This window comes from Eupeodes corollae, chromosome 2, assembly GCF_945859685.1.
Source record: "Eupeodes corollae chromosome 2, idEupCoro1.1, whole genome shotgun sequence".
Lineage (NCBI taxonomy): Eukaryota > Metazoa > Arthropoda > Insecta > Diptera > Syrphidae > Eupeodes > Eupeodes corollae.
The window spans coordinates 112008616-112024013 of NC_079148.1; the positions used below are offsets into that span (position 1 = coordinate 112008616).

Sequence of the window (15398 nt, forward strand, 5' to 3'; positions counted from 1 at the left end):
AGCGCCTGAACAAACACTGGAGAGGAATTTGCGTTCTACCAACCGTTGCCAAAATAGTAGCAAAAGTTACACTCGATGCCGAACAAGCAAGATTCCGCGTTGGATCCTCCTGTATTGATCATATTAACACCCTGCGGATCATTATTGATCAGTGCTTTGAGTATCGAGCATCACTACACCTTCTGTTCATCGACTTCAAGAAGTCCTTTGATAGCGTCAACAGGGAGTATATCTGGTTAGCTTTGCGGAGGAGAGGCATCCCAGAAAAACGAATTGCTATTATTAAAGCAGCATAATGATGGATCCAAGTCATGGTATAAAGAATATAAGGTATGCTGTCTTGTATTCGTGTGACGTCATTGCGAGTGACATCCAGTGTTGCGCGGTTTTTATTTCTTAATGCTTTAGTAGATTTCATTTCAAACTATTTACATAAATGTAAATATGCCAAATAACTGTTCTGTGAAAAATTGCAAAAGTTATGCAAACAACAAAAACTTCGAAAACCTGAGATTTGTTTGCTTCCCAAAAGATCCAAATCTGAGTTTGGCTTGTGTTAAAGCTTGTGGAAAAAAAATGTGAATACCAGCTTTTCACGAATATGCTCTAATGAATGTGCCATTGCCTAAATCAAAACTTGATCCAAAAGCCGTACCAAACAGAAACATACCTGAAAGTTGCGGTGACAATGCGTTTGCTTTATCAAGGGCTCTAAGGGCAGACAAAAGGAACAACCGAAGAACTGTTGCAAGTTGCCTCCAACATTATGAAGAGAAAGAAAATATTTCATCCAATATGCAAGAACAAATCCAGCATGTTGTCGAGATGGAAAATTCAATTTCAACTCAAACAGAGTACGTTCATTTTTATATTTAAATATTAAAAAGCATTGTGATAAATCAAAATTTTGTTATATACAGAGTTGATATGGAGTGAAGCAGACAGCTTCAAATAATCGAGTTGGAGAAACAGTTGCAGCTTTGCCAAAAAAAAAAAAACAATTGAAAGAACTTAACTACAAGCTGCGCAACCTTGAAAGCGATTGAAACGATTGAAGAACCCCACGTGCGTACCGATAATTTTATAAAAAAAACCTTTGTCGACTCTACGGCAGTGGGCTTCAAGAATAAAAATCCAACCAGGGATCTTAGTAGATGTTCTTGTGTATATGAAGGAATACCCACTCAGCCGAATGGAGAAGATGTGCGTTGTCTCTTTCGATGATATAAAGATAAAGTCTGCTTATGAGTTAGATAAATCAACCGACACAGTTCTGAAACTAGCGGAATATGTTCTGAGTGCAAGTTGGAAACAATCAGTTTTCTATGATTATGACTGTAATATGACGGCAAGTATCCTACAAAACATAATTATTACTCTACACCAAGTGGACTTCACTGTCGTTGCAATTGTTTCTGATATAGGTTTAACAAATCAAGGACTATGGAGAGAGCTGGAAGGTACAACGGACAATACTTCTTTTAAGAATCCCGTAGACGAAAACCTAAAAATATTCGTATTTGCCGATGTTCCCCACCTTATTAAACTATTCATAAACGATTTTCTTGACACGAAATTCAACAATAAAAACCAAATTCTAAACTCTGAACCTCTTAAAGAAATACTTCAACTCACTTCATGCTCAGAAGTCAGCACTTAAATGTTAAACAAGCTGGGCAACAAAAAGTTAAATTTGCCACACAACTTTTTTCGCACACTGGATTGGAATCCTGAGAATGTTCAATAATCTTTCGCACTTTAGCTTCATGCAATGTTTGGCCATCTAAAACTATAGATAATTAAACGTTAATCAAATTTAATAATATGTGACCATATTATGAACCACCTACCGTAATAACTCTTCTTCAACCAAAAAAAAAAAAAAACAATAGGCCAGAGATTAACTAAGCACTTAAGAATCACTAAGGACCTTTTTACCACTATCAATTTGAGGTGATGCTGGTGTTTGCAGAACATACAATAATATAAATGAAATAAATTATGACTGTTTCAATTCTCAATAACAACTTAATTATTGTTAAGTTTTTTTCGATCTTCCGATTGAGAACCAAAGAATCATAAATAAAACAATTCACTCATCACGAACACGATTCAGTCGACCAAAACTGTCAAGCATACCTTGTATTCTTTATACCATGGATCCAAGTGCCACGTTCTGCACGATGGTAGGTTGTCAGATGGTTTTGAAAGCCGAAGCGGAGTCAGACAGGGCTATATTCTGTCGCCAATATTGTTTTTGTTGGTGATGAGCGATGTACTACGCTCAGCTCTGTCAGGTAGCGGAGGGATCCAATGGACTTTGACATCCTATTTAAAGCACTTGGACTACGCGGACGATGTTGGCTTACTCTCTCATCGGGGAACCCGACCATCCTCTCAAATAAATATTTTCTTGCAACCGGTAGAAAAAGTGGAGAGCTTTCAATACCTTGGAAGCAACGATTTCATCTAAGGCGGAACCGCACAAGACGTCATCTCCCGTATCAGCAAAGCAAGAGCGGCGTTCGGTATGCTGTCAAAAATAAGAAGGAATAACACAATCAGATTAAGAACAAAGCTAAGACTGTTTCGCACAAATGTCGAATCTGTGCTTCTTTATAGGTGCAGCACTTGGAAGGTTACTTCAACCATAACAAGACAGCTGCAAACCTTCGTACATAGATGTCTTCATCAGGCGGAATCAACCTCACTATGCAAAAGTTGGAGGGAGCTGAAACACATCTCCGGAAACCGTACACGATGGCGCGTAGGCGAAGTAGAGGCCATATGCCCCTAAAGGGGTTCCCAACAGACTTAACAGGTCTGAGGACCTAAGTAAGTAGTAAGTTAATTTTACCTTTGGATAGACGATAATGATGATAGCGAAAGAAAATTAATATATATTTGGTGAGTAGCTCAATTCTTTTATTTATTTAAACTTTGCCAAACAATTTATTATATTTTGTATTGTGCTAAAAGATTGAACATGGATGAAAACTCATATCTTCCTACCAAATAATAATAATTTAGCTTCTACTTTCAAAAGTACACAATGGCATTCTAAATAACAACCTTAAAAAGTAAAAAGTCACGAGGTAGTATTTTAACTCGTGTGACTATTATCTGTGTACATAAAAATAATTCACAGAAACAGAAACTTATATCGTAAATTAAATCCATGTGCCTTCCATACAAACATCTTCCATATTACTAAATTTGCAATCTAGATAAATTGATACCTAGAACTACATATATTCATACAAACATACATATTATATGTACATATGTACATAAGGTATATGAAAATCAATACCAATTTAAACGCACAAAAATGTAAGCAGATACTGTCACGCACCATGTGATTGTCAAGCTTATAAAAATATAACTTCCGCAAACAAAAATGAGTTCTGGGTAAGAAGCCTCTATGACAATGGAATTCCTATTCAAAAATAAATAAATAATAATGACAAAAAAAGAAACGAAGATAAATTTAAATTAATATAATAATATTGTCAACTTTCGGCTGCAGATGTGTTGTGGAAAAAAGAATAATTCCGCAGGAAGTTTTATATGTACTCTTTCAACACGCTTTGAAATAAACTTGCTTACCTTTCAAATGTTCTTTTCGTTTATCATTTTATCTAAGTAGAATTCTCGAGAAACTTATCAGATTTTTATTTCGCTACTTTGATATACAAAGAGTTTTTTTCTAGAAAGTTTTAGATAATAATCGATTGATTCAATGGAATGATAAGAAAGTGTTTTTTCAATGAATTATTTTATAAAAAAACGAACTTTCAATACAAGGAATTATACGGCTTCTTTTAAGCGGATAGCAGCAGTATACTTATTTTCAACAATATCTGATTCATTTCCGAAAGTTTTGAAACTGACACACTATCATTCAAATATCAATATAACTTCCATTACAAATTTTTGCATAGTTACTTTACTTCGCATAGTCATTTTCATTTTTGCAACAGTGCAGAGCCAATGGTATGATGTTAAATAATTCTTCGAAAGGTATGAAAATATTGTTTTAGATGACAAAAGAAACAATACATTTGAAACCATACAACAACAATTTCACGTTCAAGTTTTTTGTGAGGATTGAGATTTCAAAATGAAATTTAAAAACCCAAGAAAATTAGAAAAAAAATCCTTGCTTTAAAAAAACATCATACAAAGGAAACAGACAAAGAAAAAAAAACCTGAGAAAACTGTTATATCAAAATCCAAAACTTGTTTCCAAATTACTCGGAAACTATATGTTTTGCAATTAAATTATGCAACTGGTTATCCATTTTGCGGTTTCAAGAGTATAGGGCTGGAGTTCGAAAAATTGTGAAGAAATTGACGATAAAAAGTCACTGTTTGGTGTGCTCTTTGGTCCGAAGGTGTGATTGGGCCTTACTTCTTCGAAACGACGATGGAACGACTCTCACCGTCAATTCGGAGAGTTATGGTCATATGATTACCGCCTTGTTTTTGCCTTCTGTTGAAGAATAAAACTTGTAGAGTATGTGGTTTCAACAAGACCTTGGCCCACAACTCGAGCGAATATGGCTTCATTGCAAGAGACATTTACTGGCCACGTAATCTCTCGTCGTGGTGATATCAACTGGCCACAAAGATCATGCGATTCGACCTCGCTGGATTTTTTTTGTGGATCTACACGAACGACAGTGTTTATGCAGATAGACCTTTAACTCTTGAGCTCTTAAAAACCAACTTTCGTCAAGTTATGCCTGAAATACCGACCAATATGTGTCAAAAAGTCGTCGAAAAGTACCTCAAAAGAATCGAAGCTTGGAACAATTCGCGAGGTGGTCATTTTGATGATATAGTATTTCACACATAATGTCAACGTTCAAAATTTATAATAAAAAAGAAACATCATGAAAAAATAAATATTTTATATGTGTTTTATTTACGTTTACTTTAAAACCGCAAAATGGATAACCGTGTATAATACGCTTTATTAAAAAGAGTATTTTCTGTTGAAAAACACTTTTATTAGCACAGTTGGAACGTGCCACTAGTATGGAATAAGTTTCTTAAAATTAATTTACAAAAAATTAAATTTGTCTCAATATACTTTTGGATCAACAATTTAAAACCATTACAATAATTTACACGAAGAAATATGATAACATCTTCAGGTTTATTCGTTCTTAAGTTATAGCTATTGTTATCTTTTCGGTCAAATCTCAAAGTTTCTTTATATTGCTCATAACCTTTTCTTTGTAATCTTTATTACAATATTTAAATAGCTTAACGTACAAAAATTATTGAACTGCAAACAAAATCGGGTGAGAATATCTAGAAGTTATCTGATACTTCATTGAATATTTATGATATTTTGAGGGTGTTTCAATGAGAGTAATACTTCATCTAATATTCATGACATTTTTAAGGTGTTTCATTGAGAGTTATAAACAAATATTGTATTATAAAAATACAGTAGTAGGTATGGTATTTTCCAAATAAAAACTGTAGGTAATTCAGATACAACAGAACTTTATTCACTAAATAAATATTTAAAGAAAGTTTAAAAGAAATAAGGTGATTCGTACGTTTCTCAAGTTACGTAGTAATATAATTTTTTTAAATATACTAAATAGAAATTTTAAAAATGTGTCTTTTAAATTATTTTAAATCTATGTACAGATATCAAAACGAACATGTTTGGCAAAACACAGCTCCTCAAAATAAAGCGATAGCAAATATATATTCTTTTATTTTAATACCATTGTTTTTGAAAAGGGCAATTATTTCTTGTTTTTAAGTTGGTAAGGCTAGTATTTGAAGTGTCAAAATGCATCAAAAATACCTTAAAATAATTCTAAACTGCGATTATATTGTTTTTTACTTTTAATGTCAAATTCCGAAGTTTATAATAAAAACAATTTGAATACAGACTTTATTGATGTTTTTTATTCAGCTTTAATTTCGAAACCAGAAAATTAATGAACATTATCAGCCTTATTGTGAGTTTCACCCGGAAAATCGTTCGCCCGAAATATTTGTGTTCGCCCGGAATTTTAAAAGTTATTGCGAGTTTCGCCCGAATAAAATTTCACTTCGAATCAGGACTGACACTTCGAATAATTGACATGTTCATAGAGCTGAGCTCGCAAAAAATTTCCCCATCTCTGATAAAAACAGAGAATGATATCCGAACCAACTTTCCCTGTTAAATATAAAAACCCAAATAAATGTATGTAGTGCTGCAATTTCCTGTTAAAATTGAGGACACCGATTGTGAAAACACGCTTTAAAATCCATTTCCAATCGATTTACCTGCAAAAAAAAAACAATTCAATCTGTGAAAATACAAAATTTCCCTCTCTGTTTCTTAATATGTGAGTGTTCGTGTTTAGAAAATGAACGAACCTAGTGAAGTGTATTTTTGTTTTGACACCATCAAGAATTTAATAAAGTGACAAAAATTGTTTTGTGTATTATATTTTTTTAATTAAATAAAGATCCAAAAAATAAACAAATTATGATAAGCATTGCCCTTCAAATGTTGGTGGAGGAAGAAGAAAGGACTGAAGAAAGAGCTGTTCGAAGGTATTTAAGGGATAATTCCAATCCTTTGGAGTTACGTGAACCATTGTAAGAATTAAAGACATATGTATAAAAAAATTTTTTGTTAATCGTATGTACATAATTTTCAGTTTCCAGCAGCATTATAGATTAAACAAACCGGCTTTTAAGCTTCTGCTGGACATCATAACAAATGCAGTACCTCCAACGAAACAGAAATTTGGTATTCCCCCCATTGTCAAGCTCGCCGCTTGTTTGCGATTTTTTGCAGAGGGTGGATATCAGAAAGGAGTGGGTAAAGATTACGAAATTGGGATAGCGCAAAGCACTTTCAGTCTGGTACTGTCAGAAGTTCTCGGAATACTTGAAGAGACTCTTTGTCCTCAGTGGATATCTTGGCCAACGCCAGATGAAGAAATGGAAATTGCTCAACATTTTTATGCAAAATACAATCTACCAGGTGTTATTGGATGTATTGATGGAACACATGTGAACATCATTTCACCGGCGGTAAATAAACATCTATTTTACAACAGAATGGGATCTTGCAGTTTAAATGTTTTGCTTGTAAGTTAAAATGTACGTATTTATATTTAAAAATGATTAAAACGTATATGTACAGGTATGTGATAACGCGCTCAGAATTCGTTTTATTGATGCTACGCACCCAGGAGCTTGTCACGATTCTTTTATTTGGAATGTGAGTGACCTTAGATCAAAAATGGAAAGTGACTATTTGAGGGACATCAAAAATGTTTGGCTGCTGGGTAATTGTTTAAAACTAACTTTGAACTTAAACCTTAATAAGTTCTTTTTGTTGAAGGAGATGCTGGGTATCCCTTAGAGCCGTGGCTTTTGACACCGTACAGAACACCTGAGAGTGGCACACCTCAAGCTAAATTTAATGAAGTTCAATCACGTTGCCGAAATATAATTGAAAGGACGAAAGTTGGAAAATAGCCGTTCTGTTAGGTCCACCTCCTGTGCCTCTCTCATACATTTTGTTAGTAGCAGCCTTTTTTCGCACGTAGCGTTTTTGGTCATTCCAAACCTAATTAAAAAAAAACATTTCTTTTTATGATTTAGCACAAAAAATAAAAGTGAGTCTTTACCTTTTTCCATTCGAACTCAGTTTTGATTGGAGGCCCTGCGCTGTTGAGTTCCAAAGTGATCCGCTTCCAAAATGCATTGATTTTGTCCTTGCTTTCTTTTACAAAACCGCGTGCTATTTCTGGGTTTTCCTGCATTTTATTGAGCAGCATATCACTTTGTTTGGAATTGATTGATTTGCTCCTAACATAAATATAAAAGTTATTGTATTATTTTGTTCTTTTTTTTAACACTAATTGCATTTATTTACTTACATCATTATTTGTTGTTTTCCTGTTCACCTCCAAAAAACAAGTGAATTATTTTAGTTGTAAATGACGTTTCATTCCGCCCGAATTGAGTGCTCCCAATAAGGGAAATCTTTCGAACATGAATTTTTGTTCGCCCGAAACTCACAATAGGCGAATCGAAAAAAGGGATATTTTTCGGGCGGAATGTTGTTCACGTGAAACTCACAATAAGGCTGTATATAATTTTTTCTATTTTTTGGTTTGATATTGTGTTTGGGTAGTTCATTTACAAATCGGTCCCCCTTTTTGACTGAGTCATCCATAATCAAACTTTGCGGATTGTATGTCCAAAAAAAGATACATTGAACAATTTTCATTTAACACATTTTTAATAATTCAAATAATTGGAAATTTGGAAAAATTCAGTTTTTTTTTCAACTGGAGGCTCATTTTTAAAAATGCATACCTACAATACTATTTTATTGGCTTTACACCTACAAAACTGGGGGCCTACTATGTAACTCGATTCTATGTACAATGAAATTGTTTGAATTCGAAAAATTGATACTATTTATCTATTTAACTACTTTCGAACCAACGAGAATCAAATAGTTCTGGTAAAACCAACTATATTCTTTCGAACTTTCGAATAAACGAGGAACTGCGTAACTCGAAAGTAGAATTCAAAACAAGGAAAAATCGAAAACAATAACTCTACATCAGTGATGGGACTTCTACCACTTAAGTGGTATTTCTACCACTTTTTTTTTGTTTCTGTAATTCTTCCACTTTTAATTCAAAATCTACCTCCCTTTACCATATGGATATAAAAATAATTTGTCTGTTATATTATTGTATTGCTGTATTGACATGACACATTGAAAAATCATTGAGGGACATATATTTTAATTCTGTCTTAGATCAAAAAAAACAAAAAGATTTCATAAATTTTCAGAAGGCACTATGTGTCGATAAAAATCAAATTTTAAAAGTTTGTCAAACTCGGTGGCTTTCTTTAGAAATGGCATACAGAGCAGTGGAGTCCCTTATTTGATTTTTTCCGTTTTAAGTTCATTTGAAGATTTCCTAAGGCTCCCAGTATTTTCAATTTTCTAGAAAATACACAAAAAAATATTTTATTTTCAATTTTATTGCCTTAAGTTTAAAAATAATTAACGACTTGAACAGAATATTTCAATCTGCGATAGCACAAATGCACCTCTTAATCGAAAGAATGAAATCTTTTGAGTTGAACAAAATGAAAAATTTCATAAAACAGGAAAATATTGACATAAATAGGGATGTAAAAAATCCTGAAAACTATTTGCTATACTTTCGAATATATTTTGGGTTACATCTTAAAGAAAATACCTACATAGGTGTACTAGAAAATGAAATTTATGAAAATAAAACCATGGCATTAAGAAAAGTTATATGCAGCTATGTAATATGTTGACTTATGTGTACAAATTCAAAAACGAATAACTTTGTGTGCTATTTACCACTACTTTGATTTTGCCAAGTCCCATCACTGAGATCAAATGTGTTTTTTTTTCACTTCAGAATTTCAGAAGGTAGTAAGCTTATAGCAAGCGTCAAACTACGATCAGAGGCTCATCATAAGTGCATGTGTTAGTTGTTAGTAAAAATTATTCAAATAAGGCCCAACACACGCACAAAATACAAAACAAAATTAGCATTTAACTATTACAGAACAAAAAATAAAATGAGAACGTTTACGATAGAGGAGCACTAAACAATAATTTTAATCCCACCTTATTTAAATTTAAATCTATCGATGAACAGTTTAAGTTATATAAAATGCTCATTCGACTTAAAGCTTCATTCTTCCCATAATTAGTCCTATGGAAGTCAATATGTATAAAATCATATGTGCGCAGGTGATGAGTTCCGCCCGGTAATTCAAATGTTCACAAGAAGCAAATAAAGTGCATCACTTTTACCATTAATAAGTTCATGAAAAAATACTAAGTCATTATTAACACGCCTTTGATGGAGAGATTGCATTTGTAAAAGTAGAATACGATGTTCATAGGGAGGCAGATCATAGGGATCTTCCCAAGGAAGAAGGGTTAAGTAAAAGGCTAATTTTCCCACACCAAAATGTGAAGCTATCAATGTCGGCTTGTAAAAGAATACGATCATGGTTGGACTTTATTATTTTGAAAATCTTCATATCGTCAGCAAAAATGAGAAGTTCACTTGAGCGTAGACATGACGATACATCGTTAATAGACAGGATCAACAGAAAAGGGCCAAGATAGATGGCTTCCCTGGGGAACACCAGATTGAGCAACAAAAGGTTCAGAATGATAATTTCTAAATTTTACCTCACAGGACCTGTTTTCAAGGTATGATTTAATCCGAGCTAAGAAAAATGGCGGAAAAACAAGAGCTTAAGCTTAAATTAAATAATTCCGTTGCGAAGTTGGTCAAAAGCTTTAGAAAAGTCAGTGATACACAGTCAACTTCATAGCCTTGTTCTAAAGCGTTTGAACATATGTTTGAGAATGTGATGAGATTAGTAACGGTTGATCTTTTTTTCACAAAACCATGTTGCTGTTCGCAAATGATGTTTTTACTAAAATATGCTACGCTTTCACAAACAACTTGTTCAAATACTTTACGAATGCAAGAAAGCTTTGCAATGGACCTGTAGTTGCTTATATCCGACTTGTTACCTTTCTTGAAAATTGGTGTTAGAAATGACTTCTTCCACATACTGGGAAATTTGCCTGTTTTTAGAGAAAGTTTGAATAAAAACGTAAGGGGTTCAACTAAAGCATTACTACACTTTTTTGGTACTATCGGGGGAATACTATCAGGACCGGCTGAGCAGCCATCATTCAACGCAGATAAAAGATCAAGGACCATACTCTGTAGCACAGGTATGTGACTACAGCTAGTTCGCGAAAAAGTGTAAAGATTATGAAAATATACTTCATCAACTTCTTGAGGGCTATTTACAAATCACTCACGGAAATTCGTTGCGAAAGCGTTACAGATATCTAAAGTTATATCTAACGAAAGGTTCTTGTAAGTGAAGTTAATTGGAAAGCCATCTGATTTTTTCTTTGAGTTTACAAAATTCCAAAATTTTTTAGGATTCTCTTTCAAAGAGTTGCCGATATCAGTAACATAACAAGCATATACAAAATTAGAAAGAGATTTAAATTGGTTAAAGAGTTCAACATAAAATGAGAAGTTGACTGGAGACATAGATTTGAGATACGTTTTCCATACCTTATTTCTTTTGTTACGCAGTAAACGCAATTCTTTCGTATACCAAGGATGGCTAAAGTTTGTATTTCTTGATTTCTTTATCGGTACATTTTTTTCAAAACAGTAATTAAGAATCCTATAAAAAGTTGAAACTGCTTTGTCAATGTTAGAAAATGCTAGTGTATCAGCAATTCCAGAAATGGTTAAATCTTCAGACAACTGCTGGAAATTGGCTCTTCTGAAATCAAAATTATATAAGCAATCAAAAGTATTACTGTGATTAGTAAAGTGATTACTTAAGTCAAAAAAAAATGTCCAAAGGGGGGTGATATTTGTCAATATTAGTAATTCCTGAATCTAGATTCTAGAACAAGAGTACTAATAGCGACAGAAGAAAAGACTAAATCGAGAGTTCGATTTTTTGAGTTTTTAATACAGCTTGTTTGCTGTAAGTCAGTAAGAAGGACTTTATCGAGAAGAGATAGTTCCATTTGTGAAGAAGAAGGCAGGATTCGTCTTCGGATCTAGTCAATGTGTGGTAAATTAAAATCACCTAGAAGTAAGATATTGGTGTCGAAGCTGGACAAATTTATAAGATAGTCTGTGTTGCGATTGAAGTTTTTTTTTTTGTCGAAGTGTAAGTAAAACGTTGGGTATGAGTTCCATCTACCACCTCAATTACACCGAGAATTCCTGATTGTTGCCAAAAATAGTGTTTGGACTTTTGTTCCTCTTCCTCATTCATTTAAAAACTCATCATCAATGGGCACATGACTCTTTCGATTAAAGTCAAAACTTCGGCAAGTATTTTTGACATGGTTTGCTGTGAACGGCCAGCGTTCTTGTCACCAACGATTCGGTTTTGATAACCTCTTGTTGCCAAAAACTTCATTGCTGCTGTTAACTTAATGATAATCGGAACAGCATTTTGTCTTCTGCGAGTAGTCATGACGGATGATATGGTGTTAAGTAAGAACATAAATCCGTCTTTAGAAAGACGATAGCTCTTAACCAAACTAAAACAAAAGTATATATTTTTCATTAAGAATGCGTTCAAATATTCTACCGTATATATTTCTACAAACCTTTTCTCACCCAGTTCCATTATTTTGGTATTATCTCTTTTTCGTACCGTTAATTTATTTGCAAATTGAACCAAATTCCAACGGGTGTCAAAAATTAATTATTCTTGTCCAAAAATCTGATATTTTATTTTTGTTTTGTTGTTTTTAAAAATGTCAAACAACTCGATACTCGTTCGAAAGTAAAAAATTGTTTAAAAACAAGCTGGTATATCCGGCATCCAATTCTACTTCATACGTAGTACGATTTTAAAGTAGAATCCAAAATGAGTTTCGAATAAAATCAAAAGTAGAATCGAGTTACATAGTAGGGCCCATGAATTTTAAAATAAAACGATTTTTTAAAAATTTGATTATATTCAAAATTCAAATTGGTTTATTAAAATGAGATAAGAATAAAAGTAATCGAATTTCCCTAAAATATTTACATTTCTATTTAAGAAGAAATTTTATAAATTTTCACTTTACAAATTAGTTTCAATATATTTTAAGTGCCTAAATTTAAACAGTTTAAACAAAATTCAGCATAGCAATAGTTAAAAATCAAGCAAAGTTGTTTATAAAAAAAAAAAAAAACAAAACAAAATAAGAATGTCATGTACTGTTATCTTTTCAATAATATGGTCTTATCATGATTTTCAAATATATATTTGAATAATAGTAAAGTGAAGCAATTTAATAAATTTTACATTTCAATAAACGAACAGTTTTTAAGGGGAATAGTCTTTTATTTAAATGGGGATTTCAGTATGCTGATTTATATAACATTGAACGTATGATTATTATCATAATGTTTTATTTTTCTTCTCATTTTATATATTTTTCATTGTCATTTTATTTGTCAGTTTTATTTCAATAAGCATTCCTTTAAAATTTGTCTTTCATGTTCCGGGTAAAATATCGATCCAAATATGCCAACATTTATATTGTGCCAATCTGACATCATTTAGTTAGCAGCTCAGGCACAGATATCTACAACATGTATCCTCAAAGGATTGTTGGGTTTATAAAGTCTCTTTGTTGAACCCCCGATGCAGCATTCGAGATACAAAAACGATAACGATGTGTATACTGTGCATACCACTTAATCTCGTGTCGTCATGATGTGTCCTTTAAAAAGGCAAAAGTACTCGTACAATAAATTTATACTGCACGTACATGATACGAACTTTTATATCAGAGATCAGAGGAAAAAAATATAGATATATAACTCCACAATAAATAAATTAATAACGAGACTGCCACTGGCATTAAAATTAATACGTTGTACTGCCGATTCGCTTTGAAAGGGAATTTATTTTTAAACTGTATTTTGTAAATTAGTTTTATATTAAATCCTTGCTATTTTAATAAGTTGTTTTAAACTTGAAGGAATGTGTGGAATTCTTGCGGAAGCCAAATACATTCTTATAGATGACCTTGCCCTGCGTTCTTTTGTATGATTTTATTCCTATAATAAAAAAGGTCAACCATGCAATGTTAAAAAAAGGGTTTCCAATATAATAAACATTGCTGATTTCTCTTTAAAAATATGTATTTATTTGTTTTACATATCAAATCAAACTTGTTATGTATTTTGAGAAGAATAATTCTAAAACCTTTAAATAACGAGTGCTAAATAAATATTTTCAGAAAAAATGTATTTTATTATTAATATTGAAAACAAAATAGAACATTTTTTTTTATACTCAGTGTCAAATTCGTAGTGGAAATATTCCATGGAAAAAGAATAATCAGGACTCAAAAGAAGTAGCTTAAGTCCAAAAATTCGTTTCATATGATTTAATTTCCTCAACACAGGAGCCAAAAAATTTTTATTTTCTAAAAGATCTAAAAACTATTGAAAATTGTTTTTTAATAAAATTTATATTTATTGCCATATCATCAAAAAAAAAAGGCTTAGATCCGACCAACATTCCGATTGTCGTTTCGTCTTGTCTAAAACTTTAACAATATAATTTTAACGATATTTTGTGTGAGATAATTAATTTAAAGTCAATATCCCTCATTGTTATCCTCATAACGGGTTATCCATTTTGCGGTTTCGAAAGTATAGGGCTGGAGTTCGAAATCTGTCAATGTAAGTTGTTAAACCAATTTTTTTTTTAATTGGTGGTCCGAAATTTATGAAAATCGATCTGCTACAGCCACATATCGTGCTTTAAGGAGAGATTATGGTATACAATTATAATTACTCAAGGACAACTGAAGCCAGCTGACCATTCACAATGTCGTAGATATGTCGGATGGGTGCATGAACAGGCGGTGGACGGCGATTTTTCGAACAAAATTTTCTTCAGTGACGAATCACATTTTTCACTCCTGTAAATTTTATTTTTATACGAAAAAACGGATTGTTAGATTTTTTTGAAAAACTTTCTGAATGTTGAAAGCAATATTTTCTGTGCAATACAAAAAAAAGTTTGAAGACAATTCTTTTAATTTTTGAAAAGCTATTTGAGTATAGAGTAAATTTTTATCAAGTTTTAGTAATGTTTTTTTAGATTTTTAATTTTTGTAAAAAAAACTGTCCATTACAATAACTTCCTACGGGAAGTTAAAAAGAAATATCATTAAAACAAAATGTTATATATGTTTTATTTAGGTTTACTTTTGGATAACCCCGTACTCGAGTTGAAACCCATTTCTTTATCGGGTTTTTGTTGTTTTTGTAGGTTTACGTGTTTTGAAAAAAAAATTTACTAGTTAATTTTTTCAAAAACAATACCCGTGTTTTATTGGGATATCTATCCATAGTTAAGTAGGATTTTACACTAATAACAAAAACAATATCCATAGTGAGAATAACATCGATAAAAGTTAGAGAAGAATCTTACTATGGATAGGTTTTTGACATTTATACGAGCCTCGAATGGATCTAATGTGATTTCGTTCTCAAATGTTGGTACGATTGATATTGCATTTGTATCTCGATGGCTGTGTTCGTTGAGTAGTTCTGCATTTGGAATCATGTGTGTTTTCCATTGCGGAAAAAACGAATCTATTACTGTTGATATTATTTAGTTTTGTTAGTGAAAATGGACTTATTTTGCAGGAAAAAAACAATAGAAAATATATTTATGTTTATCTATGTTTCCAAAAAAGGTTTATTAACTTCCCATAGGAAGTTATTGTAATGGGTCCGATTTGTCAAATTGAAAATTTTAACATTTCTCGACGT

At 32.3% G+C, this 15398-nt stretch overlaps 1 protein-coding gene across 1 annotated transcript; it reads left to right on the plus strand.

Moving 5' to 3' along the window:
* Positions 1–6009: 6009 nt before the first annotated feature.
* On the plus strand, positions 6010–7512 carry LOC129945181 (putative nuclease HARBI1). The gene is made up of 4 exons (XM_056054840.1): positions 6010–6621; positions 6684–7119; positions 7175–7319; positions 7376–7512. The coding sequence occupies exons 1-4, from the start codon at positions 6509–6511 to the stop codon at positions 7510–7512; spliced, it is 831 nt and encodes a 276-aa protein (XP_055910815.1). The 5' UTR covers positions 6010–6508.
* Positions 7513–15398: the final 7886 nt, after the last annotated feature.

What these genes read in the sequence shown, in the direction of transcription:
- LOC129945181 (XM_056054840.1), top strand. Translation starts at nt 6,509, where the DNA reads ATGATAAGCATTGCCCTTCAAATGTTGGTGGAGGAAGAAGAAAGGACT. An exon ending in GCAGTTTAAATGTTTTGCTT is followed by an intron (nt 7,120 to 7,174) that starts GTAAGTTAAAAT and finishes GTATATGTACAG; the next exon opens with GTATGTGATAACGCGCTCAG. An exon ending in CAAAAATGTTTGGCTGCTGG is followed by an intron (nt 7,320 to 7,375) that starts GTAATTGTTTAA and finishes TTTTTGTTGAAG; the next exon opens with GAGATGCTGGGTATCCCTTA.